The 14629-nt window shown below is 51.5% G+C and overlaps 1 protein-coding gene across 1 annotated transcript in view; it reads left to right on the top strand.

Annotated features, from left to right (window-relative positions):
- The first annotated feature begins 2131 nt into the window (after positions 1–2131).
- Positions 2132–14629, top strand: part of PODXL2 (podocalyxin like 2) — a 33004-nt gene continuing 20506 nt past the window's right edge. The window contains 2 exon segments of the mRNA XM_036390850.2: positions 2132–2546; positions 12744–13037. Of these exon segments, the coding sequence (XP_036246743.1) occupies positions 2492–2546; positions 12744–13037 (349 nt within the window). The 5' untranslated portion in view covers positions 2132–2491.

Here is a 14629-nt window from a genome sequence, read left to right as displayed (position 1 = left end):
ACACCTTTCTCTAGCTGTTGAAAACCAGCAAGTTCATGACAGAAAAAAAAGGTATTCTGGGCCATAAATTTTTCTTTCGGGAGATTCACTCTTCAAACAACAACAACAACAAAAATCAATTTATTTACAGGGAAATAAAGACTCTGGGGTGTTTTTAATGAACAGTTACTTAAGGAATAAGAATGCTTGAATTTAAAATCCTGATCACCCTCAGAGCTATGTCCTGATGTCTCAGTGACATGCTGTATGGGAGAGGCAGAGTACCTGGCACACAGTACAATCCCTGTAAGCACAAAGACATTTGCTGAGACCATGACAGTACAGCTGTTTCCTCAGTTGGAACTTGCAGTGTTGGATTTTAGCATCCCCTGCCCTCCTAGAATGTGTGAAAGCTGTTTTGAAACCAAAGAGAAAGGTTCCTAGCCACTGCTGAGGAAAACTTGAGCTGAGTGCCCAGTGAGAAATCATGCTGAGGAAATCATGAGCTGAGTGCCCAGTGAGAAAGGACCAGGATGCTTTTGGGTCCTTTGGTTTGGAGTCACGTCATATTTGTGGCCTTGAACCAAGAGTTGCACAGCTTTTCTGAGGGGCCACAGGCTGCAGGCCTGCAGCAGGGGAGTGGGATGGCTGTAGTTCATCCAGCTGGCAAGAGGGGCTGAAGTGCAGGGAGCTGGCACGTGTTCCCTCACAACTGCTGTGGTATGCAGGACCTCTTGAGCTTTGTTTCTTGGACACCTGTCTGACAAAGCCCTTGCTTGAGTCATTTACTGTAATGTTGTGCCCTGAGGCAACTAAAGATGTGTTTAATTTGAAATTTAGTGTAATTGGAGCAGTTGGTCTTGTTGCTGTAATAATGATTTTCGGCAGGATATTCAGCATGTTCCTTTGCTGTGCTATCCACCACAACTGCTCCAAGAGCTACAAACACAAGAACTGCTGCAATACAGATTTTTTTTTTTTAATAAAGCACACAGCAGTTTGCACAGAAGGGCATGAAAGAGGGGACATCAGCTGAATTAGTATCAATGTGACAGTCTTGGGGATGGTGGTGACACACCATGGAATGGTTTTCCCAGCAGGTGTCAAAGCAGCTGTCCCTGCTAGGGCAGAGGCTCCAGCACAGACCCAGCTTCAGAAAACAGATGCAACACCCCAAGCCTCAGAATGTAGTGAGTGACAAAGGAACGGACAGGAAGAGATGCTCTGCTGGATCTCATACTAAGCAGCAATGAGAGGCTCGTTGGGGCTGTGAAGGTCAAAGGCAGCCTTGGCTGCATGAAATGGTGGAGTTCAGGATCCCAACACAAATCTGGGAAGGGCTCCATATCTGCATATCTTTATTTGGCTGATAAACCAGAGAGTCAAGCTTCCATACAGAGGGACCTCAACAGGCTGGAGAAGTGAGCTGACAGGAACCTACTGCAGTCCAGCAAGGCTTTCAAAGGGCTGCACCTGGGGAGGAGCAATCTCATGCACCAGATTATGCTGGAGCCACCCAGCTGGGATCTAGCTTGGCAGGAAAGGACCTGGAGGTCATGGCAACACCAAATAAAATGTGAGACAGTGATGTGCCATTGCCATAAAGGTACTGATGGTGTCCATGGCCTCATTTCCTTCCAGTGGTGCCCAGTAACAGGGCCAGAGGCAATGGACACAAACCAAAACACTGGAGGTTCTTTCTGAACATCAGGAAGCACATTGTACTGTAAGTGTGAGCAGTGGTACAAGTTGTCCAGAGAAGGTGTGGGGTCTCCAACCTCGGGGATACTCAAAAGCCATCTGGTCATGGTCCTAGGAAACTGGCTGTAGGTGACCCAGCTGACCAGGGGCTTGGACCAGATGGCCTCCAGAGGTGGGGAAAGGAATTTGCCCGGCGGGAGAAGTTTTTCTAGGTGATGAAGTGAGGTGGGAACTGAGGGGCGAGGGAGAAGCGGCGGCTCCATTAGCCATGGACAGCTAAAGAGAGGTCAGCAGGCGGATGCGGAGGGTCTCTGCTTTGGGGGCCGTCGCTGCCCCGGTGTTGCAGCTGGCGGGGCTCTGCCCTCCCGGGGGCTCTGTCCGTGCCGGGCGGGTTCCGGCGCATCCCCGCTGCCCGCGGCGGGGGCCCATCGCCCGCGCCGGCGCAAGCAGCCGCGCCGCCGGCACTCGTTGTGGGCACCGGGACCGGCGTGCGGGGACCGGGGCCAGAGGGCGCCGGCCGGGTGGGCGGCGGCTCCGCAGGCAGGAATCAGGAGCGAAGGGAGGGCTGCGCTCCGCCCCCGGCCCGCCGCTCGGTCCCCGCGGCCGGCGGGCAGTGCGGACCCCCCTGGCGGCTCCCCGCCCCCGGAGCGGCGGCGGCGGCGGGAGGACGGGAGGAGGCGGCGCCGGGCGGCGGGATGCGGAGCGGGGCCGGGCGGCGGGCGGGCGCGGCGGCGAGGGGCAGAGCCCGGCGGGCGGCGGGGCGGCCCCGCTCCCCGTGAAGAGGCGGTGCGGCAGGGCAGCGGCCGCCGCCATGCAGCCCTTGCACCGGGCCCCGGCGTTGCTGCTGCTGCTGCTTCTGGCCGCCGGTGAGTGAGGCTGGCGCGGCGGGAGCCGCTGCCATCCCTACGGGCTGGGCGGCGGGTGGGCGTCCATCCCCTCCGCGGGCACCGGGACCCCCGGCGGGAGGCGGGTCGGCTCAGCCCCCATCCCGGGGAACAGCGGTGCGCCGCGGCTCCAGTGCCCCGGGGTGCCGGGATCTCTGCAGCGGGCTGGTCTCCATCACCCCGCCGTTCCCCGCAGGCACCACTGACCCGGGTACCGGGACTTGCGGCGGCTCCCATCTCCCACCCCGGAGCTCTCCCTGTGTGCCTGGCACTGTCCCCTACCCGGGCATCAGAGCCCTCTGGGGCAGCCGCTGTCTGCCCCGGGACCCCCTGCGCTCCCGGCACGGTGGGCTGGCTGCACGTGGGCTGCTCTCCCGGCTCTCCCGCCCCGGAGATGGGGCACCCGGCACGGGACCCGCGGGCACCGGGCGGTCGCGGTTCGGCCCGGCCGGGGCGGTCTCGGCTGCGGCAGCGCTGCCCCGCACCGCCCGATCGGGTGTCGGTGGCTTCGTCTGGCGTCGTGGTGATTTTGCGAACTACCGTGAAACTGATACAAAGAACGGGCCACCACGAATAGCTCCACGATTCCCCAAGAGCCTTCTCTTGAAATTTGGAGGAGAGGTAGGGTGCCAGGAAAAGGCAGTTATGTGCAGGAATAATTATAGTCGGAATAGTTATGAATGCTCTGCTTCTATTTTTAAATAGTCTGGGGAAATTTCCCAACAAAGGGATCCCCCAAAGACCCATGAGGCTGAGATTGTCCTCTTCCTCCCTAATCCATCCCTTTGTACAGAAATCTGGTTAGTGTGGAACAGGAGTTCTGAACGGGGACATTTGAAGTGTGGGGGAGTCTTTGTCTTGAGTCATTCTGACAGGGAAGGAAGGGCTGACTTACCAACCAGTCACTGTCTTCCAGCACGACCAAGCTGTGATACAGTGACATCCAGTCCCCTGGCACATCTCCTTTATTACCCCAATCTCCTGAAAATGTTCATGGGGGAATGTGTCATCTGTAGAGCCGCTCTGTCTATGGGCTGTTAGTCTCTGTCATCTGAGGCTCCTGAAAGACAACAGATAAAGCCTTTTAGGTTTGCAAACAATAGTGAGCTTGAAGAGCAAAATGGATCTGAAAACCTGTTGGGGTTTTGTGCCAATACTCTGTGGCACAGAAGCAATAAGTCTTTCTGGAGCTGAGGAGGGAGCCAATTCTGTGGTTTCCTCCAGGCAGGTTGTCCACACTAAGGGAATACCTTGGGCACAGCTGGCAAGGGTTCTTCAGCCATGTCTCAGCAGGAAACCCCTGTCCCCAAATTCAGCCAAGCCTCTGCCTCCTCCAGAGAAGAGTGTAAGATATGAGGGGGGAGCTGCCACAATCCCACCCTGCCAATCTGCCAGCAGGGGTTGACCCCATCCCCATAGCTGAAAGCTATGTTTGCTCTGCACAGGAAGGAGAGGGACCTCATGGTGGTTTTAAAATGTGGCAGCCAAAAGGACCCCACAGGTACTGCTGTGCTGGGGGGAGGATATGCTTCTTGTTCTACTGAGGCTGCTGGAAACTTTCCAGCAGTGTTGTCCAGCTGGTGGTGATATGGAGGATTTGGGTGCTTGGCTTTCCCTGTGATCCTCTCTGCTGTCCTAGCAGGGAGAGACATAGAGATGGGAGGTGAGAAGCAGCTCCTAGGGACAGCTCAATTCCTAATCTAGTGAAATTTGTAATCCTGGTGGGCTGTGGCAGTACTGTGGGGCTGGCCAGGTCTCCCCAGACCAGTGGGCTCCTACCCAGATGGGAGGTCAGAAGTGGAGATGCAGACTGCTGGGAATTTGTAGCTCGGGCTCTGTTCTGGGTAGTAGCTTTGCTTGGTGGTTCAGGATCAGTTCCAATCTGAAATTATTCAGTGCACTCTGGCCTCACTTCTCCAGTAGCACAGGACAGGAACAGTTGATACCCAGGAGAGAGCTGGGTTGACTGTGTGCAGTTCCCCACGTGTTTCCCTGAGCTGGGAGCCTCCATAGCCCTGCAGGATGTGCTGAAATGGGACATGTGCCTTATCAGGGTCCCATCAGACTGCTGGGCAGCACAAGTCTGTTGGCAGAGTTTGGAAACATCTCTCCAGGCTCCAGGGTATCTCAGCCCCTTTGGTTTTGCAAGTAGAAAAATGATGCAGGGGGGGAAGGAGGGAATTGGTCTCCTTCCTCTTATTGTCTCCCCAGGTGGCTGTCTGCATGTGGGCTGTTTAAGGGCTTTTTTTTGTCTTTCTGCCTGCTTAGAAGATGTCTTGTTAGCATTGTGTGAACAAGCCAGAGATGAAGGAATATAGATCAGGATGAATGAAAATCCCCTGTAGTAAGTTTTTCCTTGGCCGCCTCGCTGCCATAAGGAAATGTTCATTTAATTACAGGCATCAGGGGTAGAAATAACCACATTAAGCCCTCAAGGGGAAGCTGCCGGCGATGAGCTGCAGATCAGAGTGCACAGAAGTTTTCCCACTCACTCTGCCTAGGAAGAAGCTGCGGCATTGTGTGGGTACCTGGGGGAGCAGCAGCACTGACAGCCCCACTGCAGGGCTGGGGCAGAGGGGCTGCAGGAAGGTGCAGCAATCTCCCAGCTGGTGCTTGGGTGAACTGGCTCCTCATTCTTGCTGGCTGTTTGTGGAAACCAGGGCGCTACTGAAACACGTAATCCCAAAAGAATGGAGAGAGGCTCTTTGTCAGCCACACGAGCACAGCCTGCACCGAGGCCAAGAAAACACGTGTGTTGGTTTATTCAGAGGGCCAGGGATGCTGGCAAGGAAGGTGCACCCTGCTGGGCCTCAGAGCAGTCCCTCACTGTCCCTGTGCGTGGTGAAGCCCTGTTGTGGTTACCAGGCCTTGGATGTACATTCTTGCTTGGGGTCAAATTGTTAATGCTGGGAAAGCAGCTTTGCAGCCCTCTCTCTATATGCCAACTGCAACCATGGCTCCTCTTGTCCTGCCTGCTGTTGTGAAGGTAGTCAGAAGCCATGTATGTGCCCTGGGACCACCAAACCTTTGCATGAGCTTTTTTTCTGCTTAGGATACCTGAGGCTGTTTGGGGAGTGGAGCCTCTTGAGGATGCAGTGTGTGGCAGGGTGGTTGTCATTGCTCTGCTGCAGGTGCTGGAGTGGAGTGTTTTGTGCTCAGTGTTATGCCAGGGGATTTAAGGACCTTTAGGGGTGTAAAAGGTTTCAGTTACGTTTTGACAGGTGACCACATTTCAAGGGAAGTCCCTCAGGCACCTGAGGTATTGCTTGTTCTGCCTGGGCAAGAAGGCTTTGCAGAAGAAGGAGGCAGTGCCTTTATTGGGTGTGCTGGAAATCAGAGTGAGCATTGTGGGGGACATAGTCCAGGCTGGACAGAGTGAGAAGAGGAAGCACAGGCTTCAGCGGCAGAAATAACCACATTAAGCCCTCAAGGGGACTTGAGGCACTTAAGACCTCAAGGGGACAAATGAAATGCTTTGGGCCTTAGAGAGGGCAAAGAAGTCTGTGGGCTGTGGTTTTTCTCTTAGATCAGTGGTTTTCATCCCATGGTCTGTTAACCCCTGGGGGTCTGTAGGCTGTTTGAAGAGGCATGATATTCCTCTTCATATGCCTATGAAAGATATGCCTATGAAAGACAACTGAGGAAAGAAAATTCACTTCTACTGTGTAGAACTGTCTACCCAATGCTGTTTTTCCAGGGGCTGCATCTCCTCTGGCCCCGAGCTGGGAGCTGCCATTGTCAATAGCAGGAATCGAGGAGGAGAGCAGACGTGGTGGCAGCAGAGGAGGGAGGTGTGAAGGCTATGAGACAATCCAGGGAGGGAGTGAAGGCAAACAGTCTGGGAGACTGCAACCAAGTGAGATTGTGGCTCCAGGCATGAATGGTTGAGCAGAGGGGGGAGGACAGGCCGGCATGTTGAAGTGTCTCCTGCTTGCATGGAGTCTCTCGTGTGGGAATGGGTGGAGGTGTTTAGAGCAGTCTGGATGTTACAGATCCTAAGGACAGGAGACCAGACACATCTTGGCGTTGGGATGAGGGTGCCCAGCAGCCCTGGACACCAGCCCCAGTCTGACAAAGGGCACATCTGCAATTTTCTGCAAAAGCAGGTGCGTGCCCTGGCAGTGCCTTGCTGTTGCCCGTGGGTGTACCTGGCCCTGCATGCTGTGGATGTTCTCTGCTGAAGTACCCAGGGAGCAGATGTTGGCAGTTCTTTGTGAGGTGGTGCCCACCCAGTACGTGCAGACACGCACTCCCTGCAGCTGGGTGGAGCTGGAGCTCTCATTGTGCTTGCTGTAAGGAGCTGTAAAAGCTTAAAGATGCTGGCACAACATCCCTCTAAAGAGCTGTCCCATTGCAAGGGCTTCTTCCCTTGTGCCTTGTTGCTCTTCTTGGTGTAGGTAGGTAAGTCTGTGCTACCTGCAGACCAAGTGCTTTTCCTATTGCTTTCTAAAACATGCTGGAGACACGGGAAGGTGGATGGTTTTAGAGGGACACTCGCTGAGGGACCTGCTTGCTGGCAGTACCAGAGGAGGATGGCAGTCTGATCTTGTTTTCTGAAGCCCTAATTGGAAATGATCTCTGAGATTAGGGTCATGGCTGGGTGTGTAAGTAGTCTAGTGCAATGTGGGAGAGCAGCAATAAGGCTGTGTGGGAGCTGCAGTGGGAGAGTTCTCTTAGGTGCTGTGTCCCAGAACAGCTGTGGTCTGTAACTCTGAATGAGCACCAAAAGAACTTGGTTTCATACACAGTCATCCCATATGCTTCCCTGTTCAAGCTGTTGAGGGTTAGGAGTGCAGAGGTTCCAGGTGACTGTGTGGGAATCAGCTTGGACATCCCTCAGTCAAACAACATTTCTGCCTCTTCCTCCACTGGCCATGGCTGGGATCCCTTTTTGTTATTTAAATTACCCTGCATTTTGTTATGTTCTGGAAGTGGTTTGTGCCTTGACCATTCTGCCCTGGGGCCTCTCTCCTCTCTGTCCTTGGGCCTTGCTCCCCTGCCTTTCCAGGCACAGTGGTCTGGGGGAGGGAATATCCCTGGCAGATGCTTCCCTCATCTGGTCATTGTGTTTCTGTCCTAACTGATTATCAGTAAATGACCCATTCCTGACCCAGCTCTCCTAGGAAATAACATTGTTGGGTAGCTCCTGGGTGTGGGGTGGGCTTGGAAGGAAGGTCAGCGGTAGCAGGGCCAGATGGACATTCCTGTGGCTGCTTCGTTGGCAGTACCACCATGCTCTGACCTCCCTCCTGTGCAAGTGTGCTTGGGTGGGGTGTGCAGGCTCTGCCAGCTGGTGGTGACAGACAGGTAAGTCAGAGTGTGCCCCAGGCAAGTGTTCTTCTCTTCAGCAGGCTGATCCTGCCTCCATGGCACTGTGGTGTAGCCACAACATTCAGGAAGGAGAGGTAAAACCAACCTTCTGTTGGCTAAACTGATGAGCACTCCAGCCCCTCTACAGATCAAGCTGATGTGGTGACATCTTAAGGGATGATTGTGTGTTTCCTTGGAAAGAAATTGAGGTTTGCTTGTTACTAATTGAAAAGTGAAAAAATTTGAAAGGCTATTTGACACAGTCACAGCTTCAATAGCTAGATTCCATTTCATCTCCCCAAATCCCTCTTCTCATTTCAGCTGGACACAAAAATGACTTATTTCCTCTTTAATTTCTAGTCCTGTTCAATAGGCCAATTTGGAGCTTTTAAATAGCTGCCCTATCCCATGGAGAGGTGACTTGCTTTGTGGCAAAGGAATGAAGTGATTTTTGGTCAGCCAATGTAGAAAACACTTTGGGGCTCTTTTAGAATTATTTAGAATTGTGAAACTGCTTTTATTCACAGCACTTTGTGAGAAAGATGGCAGATAGCCTTTCTTCAGGTTTTTTTTTTCTGTTGTTGAGTGAAACTCCCTCATCTCCTTGTCTGGGGCTGTTGTGAATCCTCTGCTGAGCTGAACAGAGTGAGCTTCGCCACTTTGACTCAGAACTGTTTTCTGAGCGGTCATGGGGTCAGCACTAGCAAAGTCTTTTCATCTGTATCCTCCTGGCTGGCTTTTTTTCAGTGTCCTCAGAAAGGTAGCACTGCAGCATTATTCCCTGCTGTAGGAACTGCCCCACTCTGCTCCTCACAGAGGTGAAACACCTTTTGCATTGGCTCCAATGTCACCTCCGTGGGTGCTGGCAGCAGGACAGCGCGCAGCCAGCACGGGAGCTCCCATCCCATCCCGCCTTTGTTCCCTCTCCCCTCTCAATCTACCTCTCCCACTTTCTCTGCTTTCTGGCCCCTCCTCTGTCTGCTCTGGGAGGGTTTTTCCTCCCGTTCTCTAAGCCCTGCTGTTTCCCCGAAGGCTGGCTGCCCTTTTTAGCATGCAGAGCCTCATCTCCTCCAGGTTACGCAGAGGTGCCGCAAAAATAGAAATCAGAGACAAACGCCCCATTGAAGCAGCTGGTGAGCCCTGGCTCTGTTCCCTGCTCCCTCCCATCTACAGTTGCAGGTCTTTATTCATTTGTTTCTTTATTCCTATCACTTGATCTGCGTTTTAGAATACAAAATCGGGAGGCTGATGGCTGGTAGAAGTTGTCTAATCCCTGTTACCCGTCCTGGGAGGAAAATGGCCTGCAACTGAGGTCTTGGGCATTAGATTTCCTTTCTCAGCTGTGCTCCCCTGCCTCCCAGCTCAGCTCATGCTTTGATTCTTTCTTTGCCTTGGAGTTGACAGCTGCGTGGAGCTCCTTTATGAGAGGCTTGAAAGAGAGGGGGAAGGTGGCAAATCTTCGTGCTGCTTTTTGGCACCCCAAGCCTTTGGGTTTTTGCTGCTGGTGCAGAAGGTATGAATGAAGCGGTGTCAGGATGGTGTCTGGAGAGGTACTGATTTGTACTCTGGTGTGGTGGTTCTTTAAGGCCTGAGGCATTCAGGCTGGTGCTGGCACAGAGGGTTCCCCCAGCCCAGTCTCTGCATCCCGTGCCTCTAGATCAGACCCCAGTGTCACTCACATCCACCCCAGGGACAAGACACCTGTCTTGCTCAGGCTGTGCATGACTCATTCCTAAGGATGAGGTGGCGTAGTTTTATCTTGGGCTGAGGAAAGCACAGCATCCCAGTAAACCAGATAATGCAGCTTAGGGGGTTTTAACTGGGTAAACACTTCAGAGTTAAAGAAGGGTAAACAAATTCCCAGCATCTGAGCTTCCCACATGGATGGAAATAGCTCTCTGGATTACCAGGTTCACCTGCCATGAGATGTGTGTTGTAGAAGGGGTGGGGTGGGCTCTGGCTGAGCTCTGTAGGCAGCCCTAACAGAATGTAGCTGATGGAAAAGAGGTTTGAGGCAGTGTAGATGCTGGCACAGAGGTGCATTTTGAGACTTTGCCTTGCTGCTGGGGAGACCAGGATGTGCTTTGTAGTGTGGCTGGAAAGCTGAGGTGCCACATCAGCCGTGTCTGTGAATGGGACTCAGGGAAACTGAGGCATTGGGGTGGATAAAGAGCTTGCTCAGGATCCAGGCATCAGTTGCAGTCACGTATAAACCAAATATTCCATGTGGCCTTGGGCCTGCCATGGTCTCTTCCTATCCTGTGCTCCTTTGATGGATAACTTTGAGAATAATGTTTCTTTTCTCCTCCTTGCTGCTCTCTGTCATGTTTGCTTAAGCTGCAAGCTCCTCAAGACAAGTGCTCTCTCTGGTGCTCCATCAGGGATGCAGGTGTTGTCTGTCAGCTGGGGAAGCTCACACTGGAGCCTGCTGGGTGCCCCAGAACCAGCACGGGGCTGTCCTGGCCAGACCTTCCCAGGTCTGGGCTCACACACAGGGGGTGTGCAGGCTCTTGATTCCAGCTGTGGACTTCACTGTTCCTGCATGGCTCAGGAGTTGGCACATCCCTAGAGATGCCCTGAGGTGTTTTGGCTGGCTCTGTGATGCTGCAGTGGCTTCCTTCCCCTTTGATACTCTGCCTCTTTTGCTATTCCCTTTTTGCTGCTGCTCAGGCCTGAGCTGATCTTGCCTTGGATCAATAGGGCAAACAAACAAGACTGAGAAATGAAGCCTGGCCCAAGTGTGTATGCAAAAGGGTAGCCAATATTTGATTTTGCTAATATTTTGATGAGTTCAGAGAATAGTAGAGGGAGGTGGAGAGGGTCAGAGCAGAAGACTTAAATGCATTTCTGGCTTCCAGTATTCCCAGGACAGGTTTGGTAATCTGTTGTCAGGTGGGCAGCGACTCCCAAACTTTCTGTGCCAACTTGCCAACGTCTTCAATGATCACACCAGGGCCAACCCATGTGCCATTGCCCCTCAGCTCATCGTAGCACTTGCCCTGGTTTGGATTTGTGCTCCTGGGATGTGGAGTTGTAGGGCACAGTGGTGGGTAGCAACATCAGGAGGTTGCCTTGTCTGTGCCCTTGCCTGAAGGCAGTTCAGCTCTGCTTAAATCATTTCAGGCCTTGTGTACCCAGATCTGTGTGCAGCTCCCAGGTGATGTCTCAGCAGTGCTTTGTAAAATCTCTGCTTCTAATACTTCACTACTCTGCAAGGATTTTCACATCTGCATTCCAGTGATATCTCAGAGCTGTTCCTAATACAGGAGTTTCTCCTCTTAAGACATTTCTGATGAATGTTTTCCCAGCTTGTATCAGAAATGTTTTGTGCTAGTTCTCAAGGGGGCTTATCACTTTATGCTATTTCTTTTCATAATATTTCTGTTATTCCCATTCTCAAGATCACCTAGCTGTACCCGTGGTTTTTCTGTGCAGCGGGGATGTCTCCTTGCTTTGTGTCCTTGGCTAATTTCATTATCACCTTCCTACTTTTTGTTGCAAGGTCACTTAGGTAAATGTGATAGAACAGCAGATCCAAAGACAAACTGTGAGGAATTTCACTCGGAGCCTCCTCCAGCACAAGCCTCTGTAATTTTTTTGTATAGCCAATGCCTTACAGTTTTCCTGCTAATAGTTGTCTTTTTTTGTGTCTCTTGTAATTCCTCATGAGGCACTGTATCAGATGTTTGACTGAAGTCCAGATGGATTAGAGCTGCTGCATTTCTGTTGTCTAGAAAATCAGTTATCAAAGAAAAATACCAAATTAGTCTTCATTTCAGCTTATTCAATTAGTTCAGTTCAGTGACTACTTCATTAACAATTGAGGAACTGAGTCTGAGCTGAGAAAGCAAGAAAACTTGTCCTTTTTCCTTCTAATCTATGAATAAAAATCAGCTGTGAGAGGATGAGATCTTTTATTTTGATGTGCTGAATGATAGAGGGCTGCAAAGCAAATGGTTCAGTTCACCCAAATTAGTTACTTCACTTGCTTAACAAAACTGTTTTAAATATAAAACAGCTTTTGGTAATTTTACTTTTTCCTTATGCTTCCATATTTATAATGGCATTTAGTAGCTGAATAAAGCCAAGTCCCAGGTGCTGTTTTCTTGCATTTTGATTGGAGTTCAATATGCATGTGAATGTACCTTGACACAAATCACAATTAAAGTCTCATCTAGGAATCAAGAAGTGTCAGTCAATCCTTCTAATAGTTAAAATGGAAATAATAAGTGTGTAATGTTGATAGAAAAGTGCAAAATGCAGCTTGCTCTCCTTCTTAGTGTTAGGTGGATGTTTGCTGTTGTCACAATATAATTGTTACCTGTAACTGTCAGCCCTTCCTTATGAGAACCAACAATGTGAGTGCACTGAAGTTCAAACCAAAAAACAGATTTTCACTCTACAGATTTAAAACATGATTAATACTGGTTGTAAATAATATTGGTTTGAACCATCCTCCCTGCATATAATATAGCTGTAGATCAGGACAGCCTGATAGAAACTGTCATTGTTTTCATAAGGCCAGGGTTTCGTGGCTGAGCTATATGACATTCCACCTCCTCTCCAGGATGGGTGATTAACAAGGCACCTCATCCTTTAACAGAGGCAAAAACACCTCAGAGAGGGTGAATCATCACCCCAGAAAGAGGTGCCCCACGCTGGATGATTGCTTGGCACTGACTCCTCCTGGATGTGAATGCCACTCTGCATACTTGTGGATATTTCCCAAAATACCCTAAATTTCCTCCTCAGCTGAGAGCACAGCCCATCTTCAGGGCAGGTTGGTTTGGCAGGAATAGGCTCCAAGGGGAAGACAAGCCCGGTGGGTGTCATTCTTCTCTCTGATGTGTGTTTTCTGTCATTATACAGGGACCTTGTGCCTCTGCCTTGCCTCCTCGGAGGACCCAACTGCCGATGGCCTCACATCAACTTCCCTGCTGGAATTTGCTATGATGTCCCACCTGGAGGCCATGAATTCCCACGAGCAAACCAGACCAGAGGCTGCAGAGCCAGATCTTGCCCCTGGCTCCCTGCATGCTGCTCCAGGGTCAGGCTTTGCCAGTGAGGAGAATGAGGAGTCCAAGATCTTGCAGCCCCCACAGTACTTCTGGGAAGATGGGGGGGAGCTCAACGACTCCAGCCTGGACTTGGGACCAGCAGCAGGTAAGTTCTTTTTACCTCATTCTTCCTACCACTCTGCAAGGACTCTGGGGAAGTGGAAGGATGCAAGGATCTATCTTCCTGCTTTGACACAACTCTTGCTAAGAGGGCCTGAGATTAAATGTCAGCTCTATTTTCTCACCTCAGTGCCTGATGTGTCCCCAATGAACCCTGAGCAAGCACAGGCTTTAGAAACCAAGTTACAGATGAGCTTTTTATTCCTGAGCTGCTATGAGCTAGGAAAAGTACTGCCTCCATCTAGTTTCCCATTGCCTCATGCCCTCCTTTCACTTTCTTCCCTTTATGCTCTCTTCTCTCTTGTTTTTTTCTGTTGCTGTCTATTAAGCACAACTTTAGGGTCTCAAGAGCCCAAGATCAAGGTCATCTTAGTGTTTGAGTCAGAACTGAGTTCTCTGGGTCAAATTCTGGATTCCTCACTCTGTGACTTCAGTGAGGATTTGGTCCAAGAGAAAACAGCATGTTTTGTCCCTTGGGCAGCTGTCCTGTTGCCTACTCTGTCCTGATGCTTCCTGAGAGGTCATGACCAAAATGGGTTTCATTGGCATTTGAGTTCGCTTTCCTCTCTGGAGTGTTTTTCTGAGACCACTGAGTCCCCTCAGTAGTCTCTCCCCAAGCCCCTCATTGGCTTTGAGATGCTCTCAGAGAGAGGGATGGGAGGAAGGAGGAGGTGCATTGCAGGGTTTCCAGTAGCTTAGGAGATTATTTCACATGCTCCTGCTCTTAAGTGTCATGTGGGGCATGTATTAAGTGTTACCCAAGGGCCAGGCTTCAGCCTTATCCCTCCTCCCCTATGCAGTATCGCTCTCAGCACATCTGACTGAGGTCTGCAATTAGAAAGCACAAGTCTTGTTTTATCTCCTCTCCTATTTCTGTGACCTTAAAAAACAGCTGTGCTCACACAGAGCTGAGAGCTGTGGCTTGGGTTGCCCACTGGGGCACAGCGCACGCGATGTGGGGCAAGAGCCATCCCAGCTTAGGTCTCCAAAGCCCATTGCTCACTGACAGTGCTGCTAAACCTGTCTGGCTGTGCTCTGGCTGCCCTGGGGCTCTTGCAGGCCTGGCCGTGGGGCAGCTGTGCCATGCAGTGGTGCTGGGGGTGGACGGGGCCATTGTTGGGATGGGGCCATTGTTAGGATGGGGCCGTTGGGATGGATCCATTGGGATGTGGCTGTTGGGATGTGCTGTTGGAACGGGGCCATTGTTGGGATGAGGCCATTGGGATAGTGCTATTGTTGGAAAGGCACTGGTTTTGGGATGGCACCATTGGGTTGGTGCTGTTTGGGATGGTGCCGTTGGGATGGCATCGTTTTTGGGATGTGCCATTGGGATGGCACTGTTGGGAAGGCCCTGTTGGGAAGGCACCATTTTTGGGATGTGCCGTTGGGAAGGCACTGTTTTTGGGATGGCACTATTGGGAAGGCACTGTTTTTGGGGTGTGCCATTGGGAAGGCACTGTTTTTGGGATGTGCCGTTGGGAAGGCACCGTTTTTGGGATGGCACTGTTGGGAAGGCACTGTTTTTGGGATGTGCCGTTGGGATGGCACTGTTTTTGGGATGGCACTGTTGGGAAGGCA

This window comes from Molothrus ater, chromosome 11, assembly GCF_012460135.2.
Source record: "Molothrus ater isolate BHLD 08-10-18 breed brown headed cowbird chromosome 11, BPBGC_Mater_1.1, whole genome shotgun sequence".
In the NCBI taxonomy this organism is placed as follows: domain Eukaryota; kingdom Metazoa; phylum Chordata; class Aves; order Passeriformes; family Icteridae; genus Molothrus; species Molothrus ater.
This window is presented reverse-complemented; position numbering and strand designations above follow the sequence as displayed.